This window comes from Trichosurus vulpecula, chromosome 1 (genome assembly GCF_011100635.1).
Source record: "Trichosurus vulpecula isolate mTriVul1 chromosome 1, mTriVul1.pri, whole genome shotgun sequence".
NCBI classification, from domain to species: domain Eukaryota; kingdom Metazoa; phylum Chordata; class Mammalia; order Diprotodontia; family Phalangeridae; genus Trichosurus; species Trichosurus vulpecula.
Genome location: NC_050573.1, coordinates 227823086 through 227839674, shown reverse-complemented (window position 1 = coordinate 227839674; position 16589 = coordinate 227823086). Strand labels below are relative to the sequence as shown.

Sequence of the window (16589 nt, the reverse complement as noted above, 5' to 3'; positions counted from 1 at the left end):
TTCACTCATTTAGCTGCAACTTATTTCTGTCTTTTAGTTTTATTAATAGTGAGAATATGTCAGTATTGAAATGGTTCAGTTGTTCTAAAACTATGCCAACTCAGCAACTAGACGAGGACTTCACCTCATAAATTAATATTTGTAGATATTATTACTTTTTCTTCTTTTCTACTACTTTATCTCCGCAGACATAGAAGGAACTATGCAAGACTGAGGCCATCTTTTAATTTTCTTTGTCTTAGGTATTGTCAAGGTTAAAGAATTTATTGCCTGTGGCTAGCCTACTAGTAGCAGAGCTCCTTTGTAGTTAGCTAGGCTGGTTTTCAAATAATAGTTTCTGTCTATCCTTAGAACAATACTTGAAGTCAGTCCAAAACAGATTCTTAAGAAGTTGCCTTTGAAAGTTAGGATGGGCCTCAGAGTAGTTACCCATTGTTGGTCTATGTATTCACCTTGAATGCTTGATGCACTGTGGTAACAATGGCATATCTTTCTTTTGTACTTATGACTTCACCCCCTAAATTATTCCCAAAATACTCAGGTCACGTACTCTTTAAAAATTCATTTCTTGACTTTCTAGGTTTAACTAGCTCAGGGAATGAGAAAAATAAAAGAATAACTTGGTATAGAATGTTTCAATAGGTTACCTTAGTAAAGTTGTATGGCAATTATCATATGTAATTTATTCTCCCTCCCCCCATACATTTAAGAAATAAACGAGAGATATGTTTCGTTCATATAATTCTATTCCTCCTCTTTGCTCTTAACTACTGCTTCTTTTTTGTTTGTTTTGGGACAACTGTAGCTTCTAGCAGAGACTTCTCTAGGGAAATGACTTCTTACCAGTCAAAACAGAAAAGGGATTAAATCAAGGAGCTCCTAACTGCTCATCATTGACTCAGGTAAGGAGTGGAAAGGTATGTCAACTTTTCTCCTTTACTCATGTCACCTACATGCCTAGCTGCTTTTAATATCACTATCTATTTGTTTCCCTCCTATCTCCCTTGGGCTATTGGTCTAGAATTTCTAGGGCTGCCAATTATGGGGAGAGCTAAATAATGAGTTGAAACTGCACTATCTGACTACAAGGTCTTTTTTGTGGATCAAAGATGCTTTAAGAACTAAATGTGAAACTTGAAAGAAAAGGGAAATATACTTTTCATTCGTTTTGTAAGTCATCTTCCATTTTCCCCCTCTCTCTCATTTCCACAAACTCATATTTAGTATTTGTATAACATGGCATTTTTCAAGTATCCAAGGAAAAGGATCTAATGGAAAGGAGAGCATTTAGAGAGTCTAGATAATAAATTTAATAAATTTGCTACTGATGTTTTTGTAACTCCAGGTCAGAATTCTAAACTTTTTTTGTATCATGGACTCCTTTGACCAGTTGGTGAAGCCTATGAAAGCTTTCTCACAATGATGTTTTTAAGCATAAAATAAAATATATTGGATCGTTAGAAAATTAATTCCATTTAAATACAGTTATTGAAATATAAAAAGAAATCAAGCTCATAGACCTTAGGTTAACAACCCCTGCTCTGCATGAACCTCTGTTGTCCAATGGGGATTCTGATCTTAAAAAATGGATGAGTTGCTGAGACAGTGGATTATGATCCAGATGTTAATATAATTCTTCTCCTCCTCCCATATCCCACCCCACCTCCATCTTTCACCCATGAGAGAAAAAAAGGGGAAATTAGGTAAGGAAATATAGTAACTACCTCTGAATACTCCATGAAAAAACAAGAGAGAAGCTATTATTAAAATCCTTGAGTTCTTTTATCATTTTCAGCTTACTGGGAGGGCTGATGGTCCACAAAGAATTTGAATTTCCTTCCAGTTCTACTATTGTTATGTCTTCTCTTTGATAATTTTCCAGAAATTGCATAGCATTCTGTAAGCACAATTAGATAGAACATTTAACCACCCAAAGAGTATGGAAAACAATCCTTCTCTGAATGCTTTTGTATATAATTCTGACAGCTTCCTAAGAAGATGTGTCGTATGGCAGTATGACTAACACCGTAATCATCAATATGGCAGTCATTTACTATGTATTTCTGAGATCCTATTCCCACCACACTCCACATCTCTCTGGTGATAAGGTAGCCACATGTTAAGTTTTGTTGTTTTTCTGTTTAAGTTTCTTAGGAATCAACATCCTTCAAATCTTACCTCCCCTTTATCCTAGTTATCTTGGACAAGGCCAAGCTAGGGAGGATTTCATCTTAAGACAGTATTAAAGTCCTTAGATCACAAATTTAGCTATACTTTTTGACTGTATGGGAAATAGCCTCACATAAAATACTCAGTTTTATCAGTACCTAGACCCCAAAGGACACAAAAACATCCCCCTTGGTGGGGAAGAGGCTTTGTGTTCATTTAGAAAAGTGGTCTGTCCCAACTGTAGCATCTTCATAACTGCAGACATAAAAGAAATGATGCAAGGCTGAGGGCCACTTTTTAATTTTCTGAATAAAGACTGGTAAGGCCTGCCGTATACTACATAATCAGGAAATTGGGGCTGGAGTAAACTATGTGGCTGATGCAGCTGTTATTAATCAAAGCCCAAACCAACTATACTCATTGGAGAAGGAGTGGTTAATTTCCCCAGATTCCTGTATGTCCTGCAACTGTGAATCTCTCCTGGGGAGTCAATTCTTACATTCCCTGGAATCTGAATCCCAGCCCACATCATCTTGTCCACCAGTTTAGCTCATAAAATCACCCTTATCTAGAGTGTTTCATCACTTTTCTGGCCATGAGCCTTCTTATAGCTGATACTAGTAGTTCTTTATGACACTAATTACTTTGTGGTATTGCCCAGTGACCAAATACAGTATTTAAAAGCACTGTTCTCTTACTGTTTTGGTCAATTACATTCCATGTGAATGTAAGGTCCTTGAGGACAGGTACTGGCTCAACTTCGTATCTGTATTCTTGGCATCTAGCACAGTGCCTGACACATAGTAGGCACAAGCAATAAATGTTTGGTGATTTAAATAGTATAACCTTGACCACCATTCATAACAAAGGCCTTACTTCTCAAGCTATAAGACTTCCTATCAAGGACCCATATTTTATTCATGCTCTGTTCCCTTAGCATTCCCGCCCCAAGTCTTTGATAACATTGACAAATATCATTAGCTCCCTTTATGGTTATTTACATGTTGGATTTTTAATAGGAAATTGATATATGCATTTACTTACAGTATTTGTTGAATAATTCCTTAGAAATGCTTTGTACAAAGGTGGCTCCATAAGTTTCAACTGGCTCTGTTGAGCACTCATAGTGAAAATAGGCTAGAGGGCAAAAACAGGGCATGAGATTGTTAGCCTCCACTTACTCTTCATTCTGGTAATGTGAAAAGAAAAGCAATCAAAGACCCTAAAATCTCTGGGACTATCCACCCTGATAAACATTTCAGGTATTTCTAGAAGGGATTCCTTTACTCTCTTGGGTCTCATGACTCTTTGGAGTCAGGAAGACCTGAGTTCAAATCTGGTCTTGGGCACTTATTAGCTGTGTGATCCTGGGCAAGCTACTTAACTTCTGTCGCAGTTTCCTCATCTGTAAAATGGAGATTATAATAACACCTGCCTCTCAGGGCTGTTATGAGGTTCAAATGGGATAATAATTCTAAAGCATTAGTACAGTGCCTAGAACATAGTAGGTGCTAAATGCTTATTCTTGTCCCCTTTCCCTCTCATGCCACTACAGAGTATGAGTTCTATCCCATTCTCTTGAGCTCCTCATTTGGCATCAAGTATAGCTAGGTTCCAATGAGCATACACAATGAATGCTCAGAAGCGGTCGCATGTATTTACGTTTGCTCTGCATATTTCCAGCCCAATGGAAATATGTGGTGAGTATTCAGACAATGTTCGTGCTCGTTGGGAGACAGCTGTATTGACAAGCCAAAGTTAAATAAGATTACAGAGGTATAAAATAAACATATTAAAGTCCTTGGATTAGTTCCTGGGTGAAGAATGAATGGAACCCATCATCCTAGGGTAAAATGCAGAGAAATGACACGAAACAGAAGTTCAGGATATAGCTGTTATTGCTCTTGAACTGGACAGTTACCTGATACCCTCCCAGAGTTATCTTGACGGAGACATCCAGGGGCTGATTGATGACTCCAGCAACAGACTTGATCAGAGACATAAAAAGGAGGGGGAACCAGACAATACAAATCAATAGGACAATGATCATGCCTCCCATGCCATACTTCACTACCTTCTTTTTCTTCTGTCCTCGGGGCTGGGGATATCTCTGTTAAGAGAAACAGATCAACAAGGTAAATGTTCCACCGTTTGTGACAAGTACAAAGCTTCGGAAAATAATTATATTTATTTATTATTATTAAAATAAAAAATTATTATGAATCAGTACTATCCTTTGAATACAGATCCCCAACTTCTAGCTGCTGGCCAAGACTGTTTTATAGGTTTTTGTTTGTTAATAATGGACCCATAGAGACATTGAATGGCCAAAATTTTCTGGTGTATCAAACCTCTTCTGGCTAAGTGTGATCCTTCAAGAGAGACCACTCTACCTCAAGTAGATGGATATCCACAAATAAGGACATTTCCTCTCTTATCCCCATTCTTCTCCTGCACATTCCTCTTATTTTTTAACTATGGATTTGAAAGAATCATTCTATTTCCATTCATGGGGCAAAATGAAAATACAAGATGTTCTGTCGGTAAACAAAATGGGCTCTTAGCACTCAGTTCAACCAAGTGCCCTTGAAGAGTTTGGCCTTTGTTTCCTTGATTAGATTGGGAGTCCTTGGTGACCTCCTTGCCTCAGGGGAAAGCCTAGTTTACATGGGTTTGAGTGACATGTTTGGGACATCAGAGGCTTTTAGACCACGTGGGTTTAAGTCACCTCTTTGTGACGATTCTAGGTCACGTGGGTGAGTCGCATGTGTGACTCACCCTTGACCCTGAAAAAGATATAAAACCAGGGGTTGGCTTTCTATTTTTTGGAGCTCTTCCCCACAGCCACAGTGGTGAGCGTGACTCTGGGCCAGCCCTCGTTATGAGCTCCCGGGCTGAACCTAGATGTTGGTAACTATGAATTGTATTTGGTCTGTCTGTCGATGTTTGTAATTTGTTTGTATTTGCGCTGAAGTTCAGGGTGCTGGCTTCTTCCCCTGAACTAAGTGAGTGGTATTTGTATGCTGAATTAAAGTAAACTTGTCAACACCTTAACGTTGCTTTCCTTAGTAAAACGGATCAAAAGAACCTGGGCGTGCTGGCAGCGTTCTTGTTGTTGGGCTTGTGTTGGTTTTTCACCCCCACAACAGCTGCTAGATGGATTGTTGAAACAGATGTTCATGCTGTTTAACAAGAATGGAAATATAGCACTTTATTAAGTTCAGCTTCCTGTTCATAAAGCCCAAGAGTATGGTGAATTAGGCTCATTGTCCTGAGCCCTGTGCTTTAAGATGACTGGACAATGACTCAGGTAGGCAGCCATCAGGATAAAAGACTTCTCAGTCATTTGAGCCTAAACAGGCCTGAGGTAAAAAGAATGATGCTGCTGCTGCTGCTGCTGGCTCATTAGGCAGAGTGCTGGGCCTGGAGTCAGGAAGACCATGGTTCAAATTTGACCTCAGACACTTACTAGCTGCATGACAGTGGGCAAGTCATGTAACGTGTGTGCCTTAATCCACTGGAGGACAGGGCAAACCGCTCCAGTATCTTTGCCAAGAGAACCTCATGGATGATATGGTCCATAGGGTCAGGAAGAGTCAGACATGACTAAAGGACTAAGTAACAACAGCAACAATAAAGTAGCAGGAGCATTTATGTAGTGCTTTAAGGTTTACAAAGCCCTTTACAAATGTTAAGTCATTTCATCCTCACAGAAACTCTGGCAGGTGGGTGCTATTATGATCCTTGTCTTACAGCTGAGAAAAAAGACTAAGAGAAGTCTCTGATTTGCCTAGGGTCACACAGCCAATAGGTGTCTGAGGAAGGACTTGAATTCAGGTCTTTCTGCCTCCAAGTCTAGTAATACCACCCAGTTGCCCTAATGCAACAAAATGATAACAATTGGCATCTCTCTAGTGCGTTAAGGTTTTTTAAAGCATTTTCCTAAAAGCCTAGTGATATACAATTAGCTGTTCCACAGATAACCCTTATGCACATGCGCAATCCATCTGTCCATCCTTATCTTTCACTACTTACTCACCCTTGTATATTTTATGTTAAACCCAAACTGGACTACTCTCTATCTTTCACTCTTTCCTTTCCACTCTTTGTACCCTTGTTCATGGTATTTCCCAAAGTTAGAATAGATTGCCCCCCACCTCTCTCTGTAGAAGTTCATACCTCCCTTAAAGATTCAACACAGTTCTTTTTCTGGATGTAGATAGTATCCTTTATAATTAATTTGGGTATTTATAATACTCTGAATGATTTATTTGCTTCAAGTCATTCTTAAAACAATATTGCTGTTACTATGTATAGAATAACTTTACATATATATGTGTGTGTATATTAATTGTGTGTATATATGTATATATATACAAATATATATATTTGTGTCTAATGGTAGTCATCTCTATGGTAGAGGAAGGGAAGAAAAAAAATTTTGCATGATAACTTTATTACATATTTAAAAGGTATAACAAGTTGTACATAATAGATTTGTAGTTTCATGTGCAATCATCTTTTTAAAAATTATACTATGTTATGGAAATGCTTTTTTATTCCATAAATTAAAAAAATTAAATTTAAAAAATATTCAACACAGGAAATATTCCTTCATAAAGCTTTCTTTATTAAAGATCAATAGTATTCTATGATCGGAAAGTGATTTCTCTTTCCTCAAACATCTCATACAGAGCTCTGTTGTTCTTATTTCACAGCTCTTTGTACCATAGGTTTTGTGTGTGTGTGTGTGTGTGTGTGTGTGTGTGTGTGTATGTATGTATGTGTGTGTGTACAGATATAGATAGAGAGATAGATATGTCTTTTTTCTCCAATTAGAGTGTAAACTCCTTGAGAAGAAGATCTGTGTTGTATGTATCTCTAAATCCCCAGTGTCTAACAAAGTGGCTACTTGAACCTAGTGGGTACTTAACAATGCTTCTTTGAGTTAATTCAAGCTAGTAGTTCAGTTTTGCTGGAATATAGATTGAGAAGAGAGCAATATGAAATAGGTGTTAGCATCTAGTTTGCAAACTGCAAAACCATTTATTTTTGGTTATGTCCAAAGGAGATGGAAGCCAACTCGGCTAATATACAATTTAACTGTCAGGGTTATGATAGGTCATAATTCTGGTCAAGATTTACTTTAAAGGTCAGATTTTTTTGGTTTTCACTCTATCTATGGGGACTCTGACTCTTGGGCATGCATGAATTGGAGCTGGCAGTGTACAAGTTGCCAAGGTGGTGCAAGAAGTCTGGCTGGCAGGGATGATGGAGACACATGCCAGACACCTGCAGAAAATGTTAGACAGCACCCAACTGTGTTGCTTGGAGCATCTAGCTAACTTAGGTGTCTTAGGGGCAAATCCACCCAGTTGAGAATAGTTACTCTGGGAAATAGAAGTGGAGAACATTTGTCTGACTTGTTAACCAGGAGCTGGAGAGTGGTGAGATTGCTTCTTACCCTAGGGATTTTGAAAGTGGGTTTCTAGAGGATGCTTCCTTAAAAGTTATATTAGTATGCCTAATCAATACTGAGTAAAAAGTAAAAAATACTGAGTAAAAATATGTGGGGAATGGCAGAAAGGAGCAGATTAAGATTTCAGATTGCATCCTGATGCATGGAAGTTTTAAAGTCAATATTATTAATATTGTTTTTCTGTGGTTATTCCTCAGTCTGGATTCAATCTAATTCATGTCAAGTGTATGAACATTCCCAATAATAATTTATAACTTAATTAACTTATACTTTCTCTTATTTAATTTGAACTTCTAATCTTCCCAAAGTTATGTGACCAGAAAAGGCTTATGCATTCATGTATAAACATAAATGTATATATAAATATAAGAATATGTTACAAATTAATTAAATTATTGATTTAAACATTAAAGTAAAATACAGAAAATATAACGGAATATTAAATATATAAATATTTAAATATGTAAAAATAAGACTTGCATAAATATATTTATTATATAAATATTATGTTAATGTGATGTGTTAATTAAATATTATATAAGTATATAATATAAATATTTTATATCTATATCTATGGAGGAAGTTCCTGATAAGCAAGTTCTACCAAAAGCCATCTAAAGGGAAAAAATGGTTGAATAGACTTGGAATATAGCTCAAAATGGGAAGAATATTTGATCTAGTGTCAGGGCATCTCAGTATCGATCCCAAGGGACAACTGTAAACAGCAATCTGGAAAATATTTTCTCTTTACACTTGATGAAACAGCCCAAGGCTATTTCCAGGTATTGGCCAAGAAATTTAGGGTTAGAAATAACTCCCTGGAAATACTGTGGCTGTATTAATTCTTTATTATCCTATATACCTAAGTGGTTTTCATTGCTTTTGGAGTTTTAATTTTTCACTTTGCAACCCAAAAAAGCCAGTCAAAAAGGGAATCCTGTCTCCTCAAATGTGAATTCATGGTTGTGTATACCCTAAGCCCTAACAGCTCCATAGTACCTGGGATCATAGAAAAAAAAATTTTGGGGCCTTTTGTTATGGGTCCTTAAGTAACAATAGGAAAAAGAGCACTCCAATCCTATGCTACTCATCTTATTTAACCAATTACAATACTCCAAGATTCCGAAGTGCAGAGTTTGGAGCAGGAGTAATAATTTTTGCTAGCCTACTGATCACTGCCCTTAGATCTCTAGGAAGCCAGAGAGCATCTTTAACACATCAGAGATGGGACTTTTCTCATATGAAAAGGGAAAAGCTAGGATACCATCATTGTTGCTAGTGTGTTTTCTTTTTCCCCTCCTGAACTACACTGTATTTTGACTTGGTAATTTTCAGCACCTCCCATCACCTACCCTAAGGTTGACTGTATAGAATACCTTCATTATATTTAATTTTAATATGTAAGGATCATGTGTGGATTTTTTTCTTTTCCTTTCCTATTTGTCATTTAATCACTCATTTTCTGGCAAACACAGGAATGAAAGTGGTGGGAAAATTTGGTCAATTCTTTTTTTATTATAAGAAAATTCTGTTAACTAAAAGAAATAGCCCTAATTCAAACTGGTAACCAACTTTAAGTGGGGCTAATTTGCAGATATACAGCTTTAAAAGAGAGGTGTGTGTGTGTGTGTGTGTGTGTGTGTGTGTGTGTGTAGTGAGCACACGGGCCGCTCGCACACAAGAGAGATTTAGTTACAGTGCTCACAATGTATCAGATGCAAATGAACCCTCTCTTTGTTACTTCCCTAGAAATTAGAAGTTGTTGATTGTGGGCTGAGGTGTAACACTTTCTATCCCTCTTTCTACCCTATTCATTATCCATAAATAAAAGAATATTGGCAGAAGGATTTACAAAATCGTAAAACTGAAAATCCAATATTTCTACCATTGTAATAACTGTGTAATCCATCAGGAATCAATAAGCATTTAGTAAGAACCATCATGTATCAGGTGCTGTGCCAAGTGCTGGGGATGCAAAGACAAAACAGAAACAATCCCTACCCTCGGAGAGTATAAAATTAATAATAATAAGGGTCAGAGGTGGGGCTAGAGTTCTGTTTAGCTTTTTTCGCAGCAGGATGAGACCCAGAGACATTGTATATTTTATTATGTATTTGTTTGGTATTATTGTTGCAGATACTGGTCAGTCTCCATTCCCATACTTTTCTTTTTTTTTAAATAAAATCAGAGTGAAAATTACATATTTAGAAAAAGCCTCTTAGTAATTTTTGGTCCGTAATCTGGAAGATAATAAGTACATTGGATGGACTTATCGTGGAGGATTTTTAAAAATGTTTTTTAATTGCAAATAAAATGTTTAATTTCAGAAACTGAGTTCACCATTTATAAATACACTAAATTAGCTTAGACAAAGGTACGGTATTTTAACAAAACTACAACTTTTCTGAAGTTCATAGGCAAAAGAGTGACTTATTACCCCCCAAATATTTCATCTAAAAACTGAAATGAGAAATTGACCCCTTTTCTAGACGTTAAAACAAAAATAATATCGAGAACATACTATCCAAAGAAAACCTGACTACTTTTACTTTATTCTGATGTCTTAGGATTCTAAAATCTCCCATGTGCCTGCCAAATCATCCCTAGGTACATTTAAAAAGACTAAGCAGTGCTCCGTGTCTATAAGGCTATTCTTGTGAAGAATAATTACAGTAATCAGTCATTGATTAGGAAGTGATCAGTAATCCATTTTCTACAACAGATTCTTATGTGTTCAATCGACTTCGGAACCAATGCTTGATCTGACACCAGGAACCTCATAGCTCGGATATGCAAAATGGATTTTAAAGGCTTTGCAATCAGTTAATTGAACTTCTGCTGTAGATTTCTTGCCATCTTATGTTCTGTGTTAAACAACATAAGCATGACTTCACAAACCTTGGTGAAAATACCAAGCCGCTTATATAAATACTCAAAATATTTCTGAAGTTCAAGGACAATGTAAAACCTGAATAAAAAACAAAACCAAAAACCAATGGGAAGTTTCTTCAGAGATCCTTGTATAACAGATATTCTATAATACCTCTGACTTTAGTTGCGTGTTTGAATACTAAAAATCTCTTGTACTAATAACCAGCTCTCCCTGTCTAGTTTGTTTGCGCCCTCTGAGCATCTGAGAACAAGCGGTCAACAACTACTCAGGAAAGGATGGCTTTGATCTTCGTGGAGGATTTATGACAAAGCATAGACAAAGGTTACACGGGACTGCAGGGCACTGGTGGAAATCAGAGAGTGTATCTACTTCGCTGAGATCATATATCCATCACACTCAAAAATTAGCAATTACACATATTTACCATACTAACATATGTGTAGTTATTGTGGTTCTACCAACATATACCATCTAGGAGGTTAAAAAATTGCCCCACATCAAAGTGTGGATTAGTATAAGATGCTCATAAAGTAAGAACACAAGATCTAATTTTCCTGCCACAGCATTCCCTCCCTCTCCTAAATGTACCATTTTGAAGACTGTTCCACCATTTCCCCCTCCTGTAAGAATCTATTATGCCCTTTAAAAAATTCAGAACAGAATTGGCAAAGCAATCAAGCATCTGGAGGCTATTTCTGACAAAGGTAATATGGAATCAGTCCAGAATTCCCAATTCATATGGATTGGAGGTCCTTAATTGACATCAATGGGACATTAACAAACTTTAATACTAGTTGTCTCCTCTTGCTCCAACTTAAGTCAGTCATTAAATTGGCAGTATTCCATATCTTTCATGGTAAACAGTCAGTTTCTGTTTAAAAAGAGTTTGAGATTATGCCATTCTCAGAGATTTCTTACTTTTTCAGATTCCCGCCAGCACTTAAGAATGAATATGTGAGCATAAATATCTTCTACACAGATCCAGCTGGAAAGGCTCAGAGTGGTGTCTGTCCACACCCAGTCCATCACAGCTCTCAATTCAGTCAAAAATGGAACCAGGCGGAACCTGACAAAGAGTCACAATTTGTTAGAGAGATAGAGATTAAAAATCTCCTATGTAGTTTATTTTAATTTAGGAGCTTAAGCAGTTCCTTGGAATTTCAAACCTCATTCCAGGATAACTTAAACCAAAGCAAATAAGATTTCATGCAGTACAGTTTAGGAAACGATCATTCTTTTGTCTTAAAGATCCTATTAAAGTTTGGTACAAGAGCGATCATTTTTCACGAGCCTTCATGGATTTTTGGAGTCAAAAGGAACTTTAGTAGACCTTCTTCATATCATTTGAATAACCACAGATTTCTCCTTTGGCCAAGAATTTGATATCAATTCATTTGTTTATGGATGAGTTCATTTATGTTAGTAAGAGATTTGGTGCATTTGTTACAGGATGAATCAGAACCAAGTAGCCAGTAAAGAAGTGGACAAAAAATGTATTTAAACAAAGTAAGTTGCTCAGTGTTCAAGAAGTATCATCAGGAGCTGAATATAGCAAGCAAGCATCTGTTGGGGATAAAAGAGGACCTCTGAAGAGAGCTTCAGTGAAGGTTAAGGGATTCAATACTTCCTGAACCAGATAGGGGAGGGTAACAAGAAACACAGCTATTCAACAGAGGCCATTCCATAGCACATTTATCAACAGAGCTCTGTAGCAGAATGCTATTTAAAAAAAACACATGTACTACTAATTGCTCATCATACAACATTTGGCAATCATTGAGTCAGATCCTTCCTAGTGCTAGAGGGGAAATCATATGGATTGGAGATACTTAATTGACATTAATGGGACATTAATGAGCTTTAATACTAAGAGTCTTCTCTTGCCCTGACTTAAGTTAGCCATTAAATTGGCATTGTTCCATATCCTTTCATGATAAATGGTCAATTTCTGTTTAAAAAGAGCTTGGGGTCATGCCATTCTTATAGGTTTCTTACTTTTTCAGATTTCCTGTAGTACATATCAACTAAAGAAAGAGTACTTTGGGGAAGTGACTTTGAGGAATGAAAAAAAAATAGCACTAAATATCTTTGGAAATAAGCCTTCTCAAGAACCTAAATTATAACTAGGATGAGATGTAGGCACAGAATTTTTATTATGAAAGGATATTAACTGCTCCTCAATAGTAGATGCCAAAAGACTTGTATTACACAAGAAGAGAAGAGATAATTGAGCTCACATTTCTACACTCCCTTGAAGTACAGCTAATTCTGTTCCTCAGAAGCTGGGCCTTAAGGCAAATAACAAGATGGGCATTTTATTAAGATAATGTACTTACATCCAACTCAACATAGATAAGAACATCTCCAATAGGTTTTATTGAGTACTTAGTTATCCTTTACAGAGAATTTACAGAATTTCGTGGCCACAGATTATATAGGACGAGCATAGATGGTTTGTGAATTGTACCAATGGTGGTAGTACTCACATTGATAAGATCGCTATGTACAAAAATAAGACAAAATAAATACCTAACTTGTCATGCCTTCTCTAAAATCATAAAATCATTAGGTTGTGAGCTCCTGCCACACATACCCAAGAAGGCTATTTACCTGAAAACCTCTTCTGTGAAGAAGTTGAGATTAAGATTGAGAACACTTACCCTTGAAATAAGAAGAGGTTGACATAATTATAACTTTTGGTGAGGAAGTTTCCCAGTACCCGAGTTGGATAGCCACAGCGAATCTGGTAGGCAGACAGGCCAAAATAAACACATTTCACGAAATACCAAAGCTGAGCAACCAGGTTCTGGCTGAATTTCCTAGAATGAAAAATATATCGAAAAATGCAGGAGCAGATACACTCTACCGGCCTAGGTGCTCAACATTAGGAAGTCACAGATCTTTCAAAGTATTGAAGAAGGCCTTTTTAGAAAGTCTTCCAGATCTGTGGATCCACAGGGAGTTATTGCAAAATTTATGCACGCTGTAACTCTCAATGTGGAATTTAGTGTAATCACTGGGAATGGAAAAAAAATTATATGAAGTTACAATATGGTTTCAAACAAAACATTAAGATCCTTTGTTTTTACAATCTTTGGATGAATGTAGGATTTTGTGGAATCTTTAACCTGTGCAATAAATTGTGTAAAAAAGTAAAACAGGAAATGATGATTGGGCAAGATCTTAGGTCATTTTCCTCTGTGACTAATGTGTTTCATTTAAGAGTTTTTCTCCCTCTCTCCAAGTTTTTTTTTGGTAAGTAATATTTTTGCGTGTGTGTTTGTGCATATCAGGCCTATAAAAGTAAATCTGCCAGGAGGGGAAGGACTATTTTTAAAAATTTAACTTTGGTCATAGGATATAGAATCAGGAGAGAAAAGCCAACTCATGGTATTTAGAGGAGGCTAAGCTCTGAGAGGTTGTTTTTCCTAATTCTACCAGCAATAAATATTTCAAGCAGCAATTATTTTCTTTCTTATCCTGAAGTTCATAGAGTTTTCTATCTATAATAACCTATAATGCCATGAAGGATAATGAAAAATCTAATTAATGTGGAAGCCTTAATCCTGGTTGAAAACTTAAAAAGGTTTTTTTTTTCCATTTAAGATTCCTATCACAGGCAGTACTTTAGTGCAGTTTGTTCTTACTAGATTATACATTTCTTGTTTTTGTCTTCTTTATCTTTCTGTCACCCATAACACCTAATACTATACTTTGCGTCTGGCAGGCACTCAATAAAATATTTGTTGAATGTATGAACTTACTCTTATAAGAGATGTTTATTAGGTTATGAATTCAAGGTGATCACATATTTTTTCCAAGTATTATATCACAGTTAATAGACCTCTATCTGATCCTCTCCTATTTATTCTTTCCTGTTCTGCATAGATTTATTCATGCTACTATCCTCAAAAATTTTAGGGGGATCCCAAGGGTCTACAGTGTTTAATTCAGGAAGATTCAAATTTCTTTGCCCAACAATTAAGACCATGCACAATATAGCATGAACTTATATTTCTAGCCTTTTATCATTATGTCCCTACATAGACTTTATATTCTAGCCAAACTGGACTTTGTGCCCACCGAAACGTGGCTTCTAAAGTTTCAAGGGGTATACAGTAAGTAGTCTATTCTTTTCTCTGCCTTTGACCATTTTTTCCTATGCCTGAAATGCCTTCCATTCCACAGTGACTCCTTGAAAGATAATTTCAAATGTCATCTCCTCTATGAAGGCTTTCCTGATCTCTCCCACCAGGAACAACCTTTCTTTTTCTGAACTCACCCAACTCTTTGCATCTCAATAATACACCTACTTGTCATCTCTTGGTGACTGTGCCTTATTCAGCTACAATGACCTTTCTGTTCTGTACATTCTACACTTCATCTCCCATCACTGTGGTTTTGCACTGGCTGCTAGAATTCAACTCCTTTTTTTACCTCTACCTGTTGGAGTCCTCTTCTTTTGAGACACAGCTCAAGCGCCATCTTCTTCATGAAGGCTTTCCTCATCCTCAATTGTTATTGCCCTCCCTCCCAAATTACTTTTATTTAAATACTTTGGAAGTATTTGTGGTTATTCATCTCATTATTCTCTGTCTCTGTCTCTGTCTCTGTCTCTCTCTCTCTCTCTCTCTCAGCTCCACCCCCCCCCCCCCCCCCCCCCGCCTCTTGCTGCTATGTGGTACAATAGACAGAGCAATAGATCTAGAGTCAGGAAGAACTGAGTCCAAATCTTCTCTCAGATATTTAGTAGCTATATGACCCTGGGCAGGTCATTGAATTTCTATCTGTCTCAGTTTCTTCACCTGTAAAATGGCGCTAATAATAGCATCTATCTCCAAGCGTAGTTGTTGTTATAAGGAATAAATGAGATAATATTTGTAAAGCCCTTTGCAGACCTTAAAGCATTGTATGAATGCTAGCTACATGCGTGCGCACACACACACACACACACAGATGTACAAAGATCGAAACTTCCTACTTGCAATAGGGAAGCCAAATGAGGAGACTACAAGACAACGATGAGTATGCTTACATACATGCATAAACATTACATATAATTGTTTCACACACATATATACATATACATATATAAATGTATTTACGTATGCATATATAAATCTATACACATATATACTTCTTATATATGCACATATACTTGGCATGTATATATTTGTTACCTGTGCATACACACACACTTGGTATGTGCGTTGTTGTTGTTTAGTCATTCAGTCACGTTTCACTCTTCCTGACCCATTTTTATGGGCTTTTCTTGACAAAGATACTGGAATAGTTTGCATTTCCTTCTCCAATGAATTAGGCAAACAGAGGTTAAATGACTTGCCCAGGGTCACACAGCTAATGAATGTATGAGGCTGGATTTGAATTTAGGTCTTCCTGGCTCCAGGCCCAGTGCTCTATTTACTGAGCCATCTAGCTGCCTCTGTGTGTGTACATGTAAGTACATACATATATTTGATACATATATGTGTGTATATGTATACTTGGCATATGTAAAACAATAACAATAAAATATACTTGTTGCATATATATTTGGTGCATGAATTATACAGACATATATCTTGCTGTATATGTGTATATATTAGAATTCATATGCATTTGTATACACGCATATGTGTATGTATGTGTACATATCTGTGGAACACCAAGTCAGTTAATCAGTCTGTCTCTATATATACTTTCACGTAAACTTGTAAGGTATTTATATTCTAATGAATGGGAAAGACAGTAAGTATTATTGGGGAGGGCAACAGGTGTATACATGTACACAGATATATATACATGCATGCATACACAAGTGTATGTATACACATGTATGTATATACACACATATGTAAGTATACTACTTGTCTCTCACTTTCCCTGAAAGAAGGAAGTTTTTCTTTCTTTGTACCTATATTCCCAGTATCTAGCACAGTGCCTGGCATATAATAGGTGTTTAAATAACTTGTTTATTTAATGATCCCTCTAGTACACTCCTTTCTACTAGATTACTGTACTAGCTCCATAAGCATGGGGGTAATGTGC

At 36.7% G+C, this 16589-nt stretch overlaps 1 protein-coding gene across 2 annotated transcripts in view; it reads right to left on the bottom strand.

Annotated features, from left to right (window-relative positions):
- PIEZO2 (piezo type mechanosensitive ion channel component 2) overlaps positions 1-16589 on the bottom strand; it is a 539671-nt gene that overhangs the window by 15236 nt on the left and 507846 nt on the right. For both annotated transcript variants that reach the window (XM_036741022.1, XM_036741023.1), the window contains 5 exons: positions 13202-13360; positions 11460-11607; positions 4091-4279; positions 3214-3306; positions 1725-1897 (listed from right to left, as the gene is read on the bottom strand). In XM_036741022.1, the coding sequence (XP_036596917.1) occupies positions 1725-1897; positions 3214-3306; positions 4091-4279; positions 11460-11607; positions 13202-13360 (762 nt within the window). The remainder of the gene's footprint in view (positions 1-1724; positions 1898-3213; positions 3307-4090; positions 4280-11459; positions 11608-13201; positions 13361-16589) is intronic.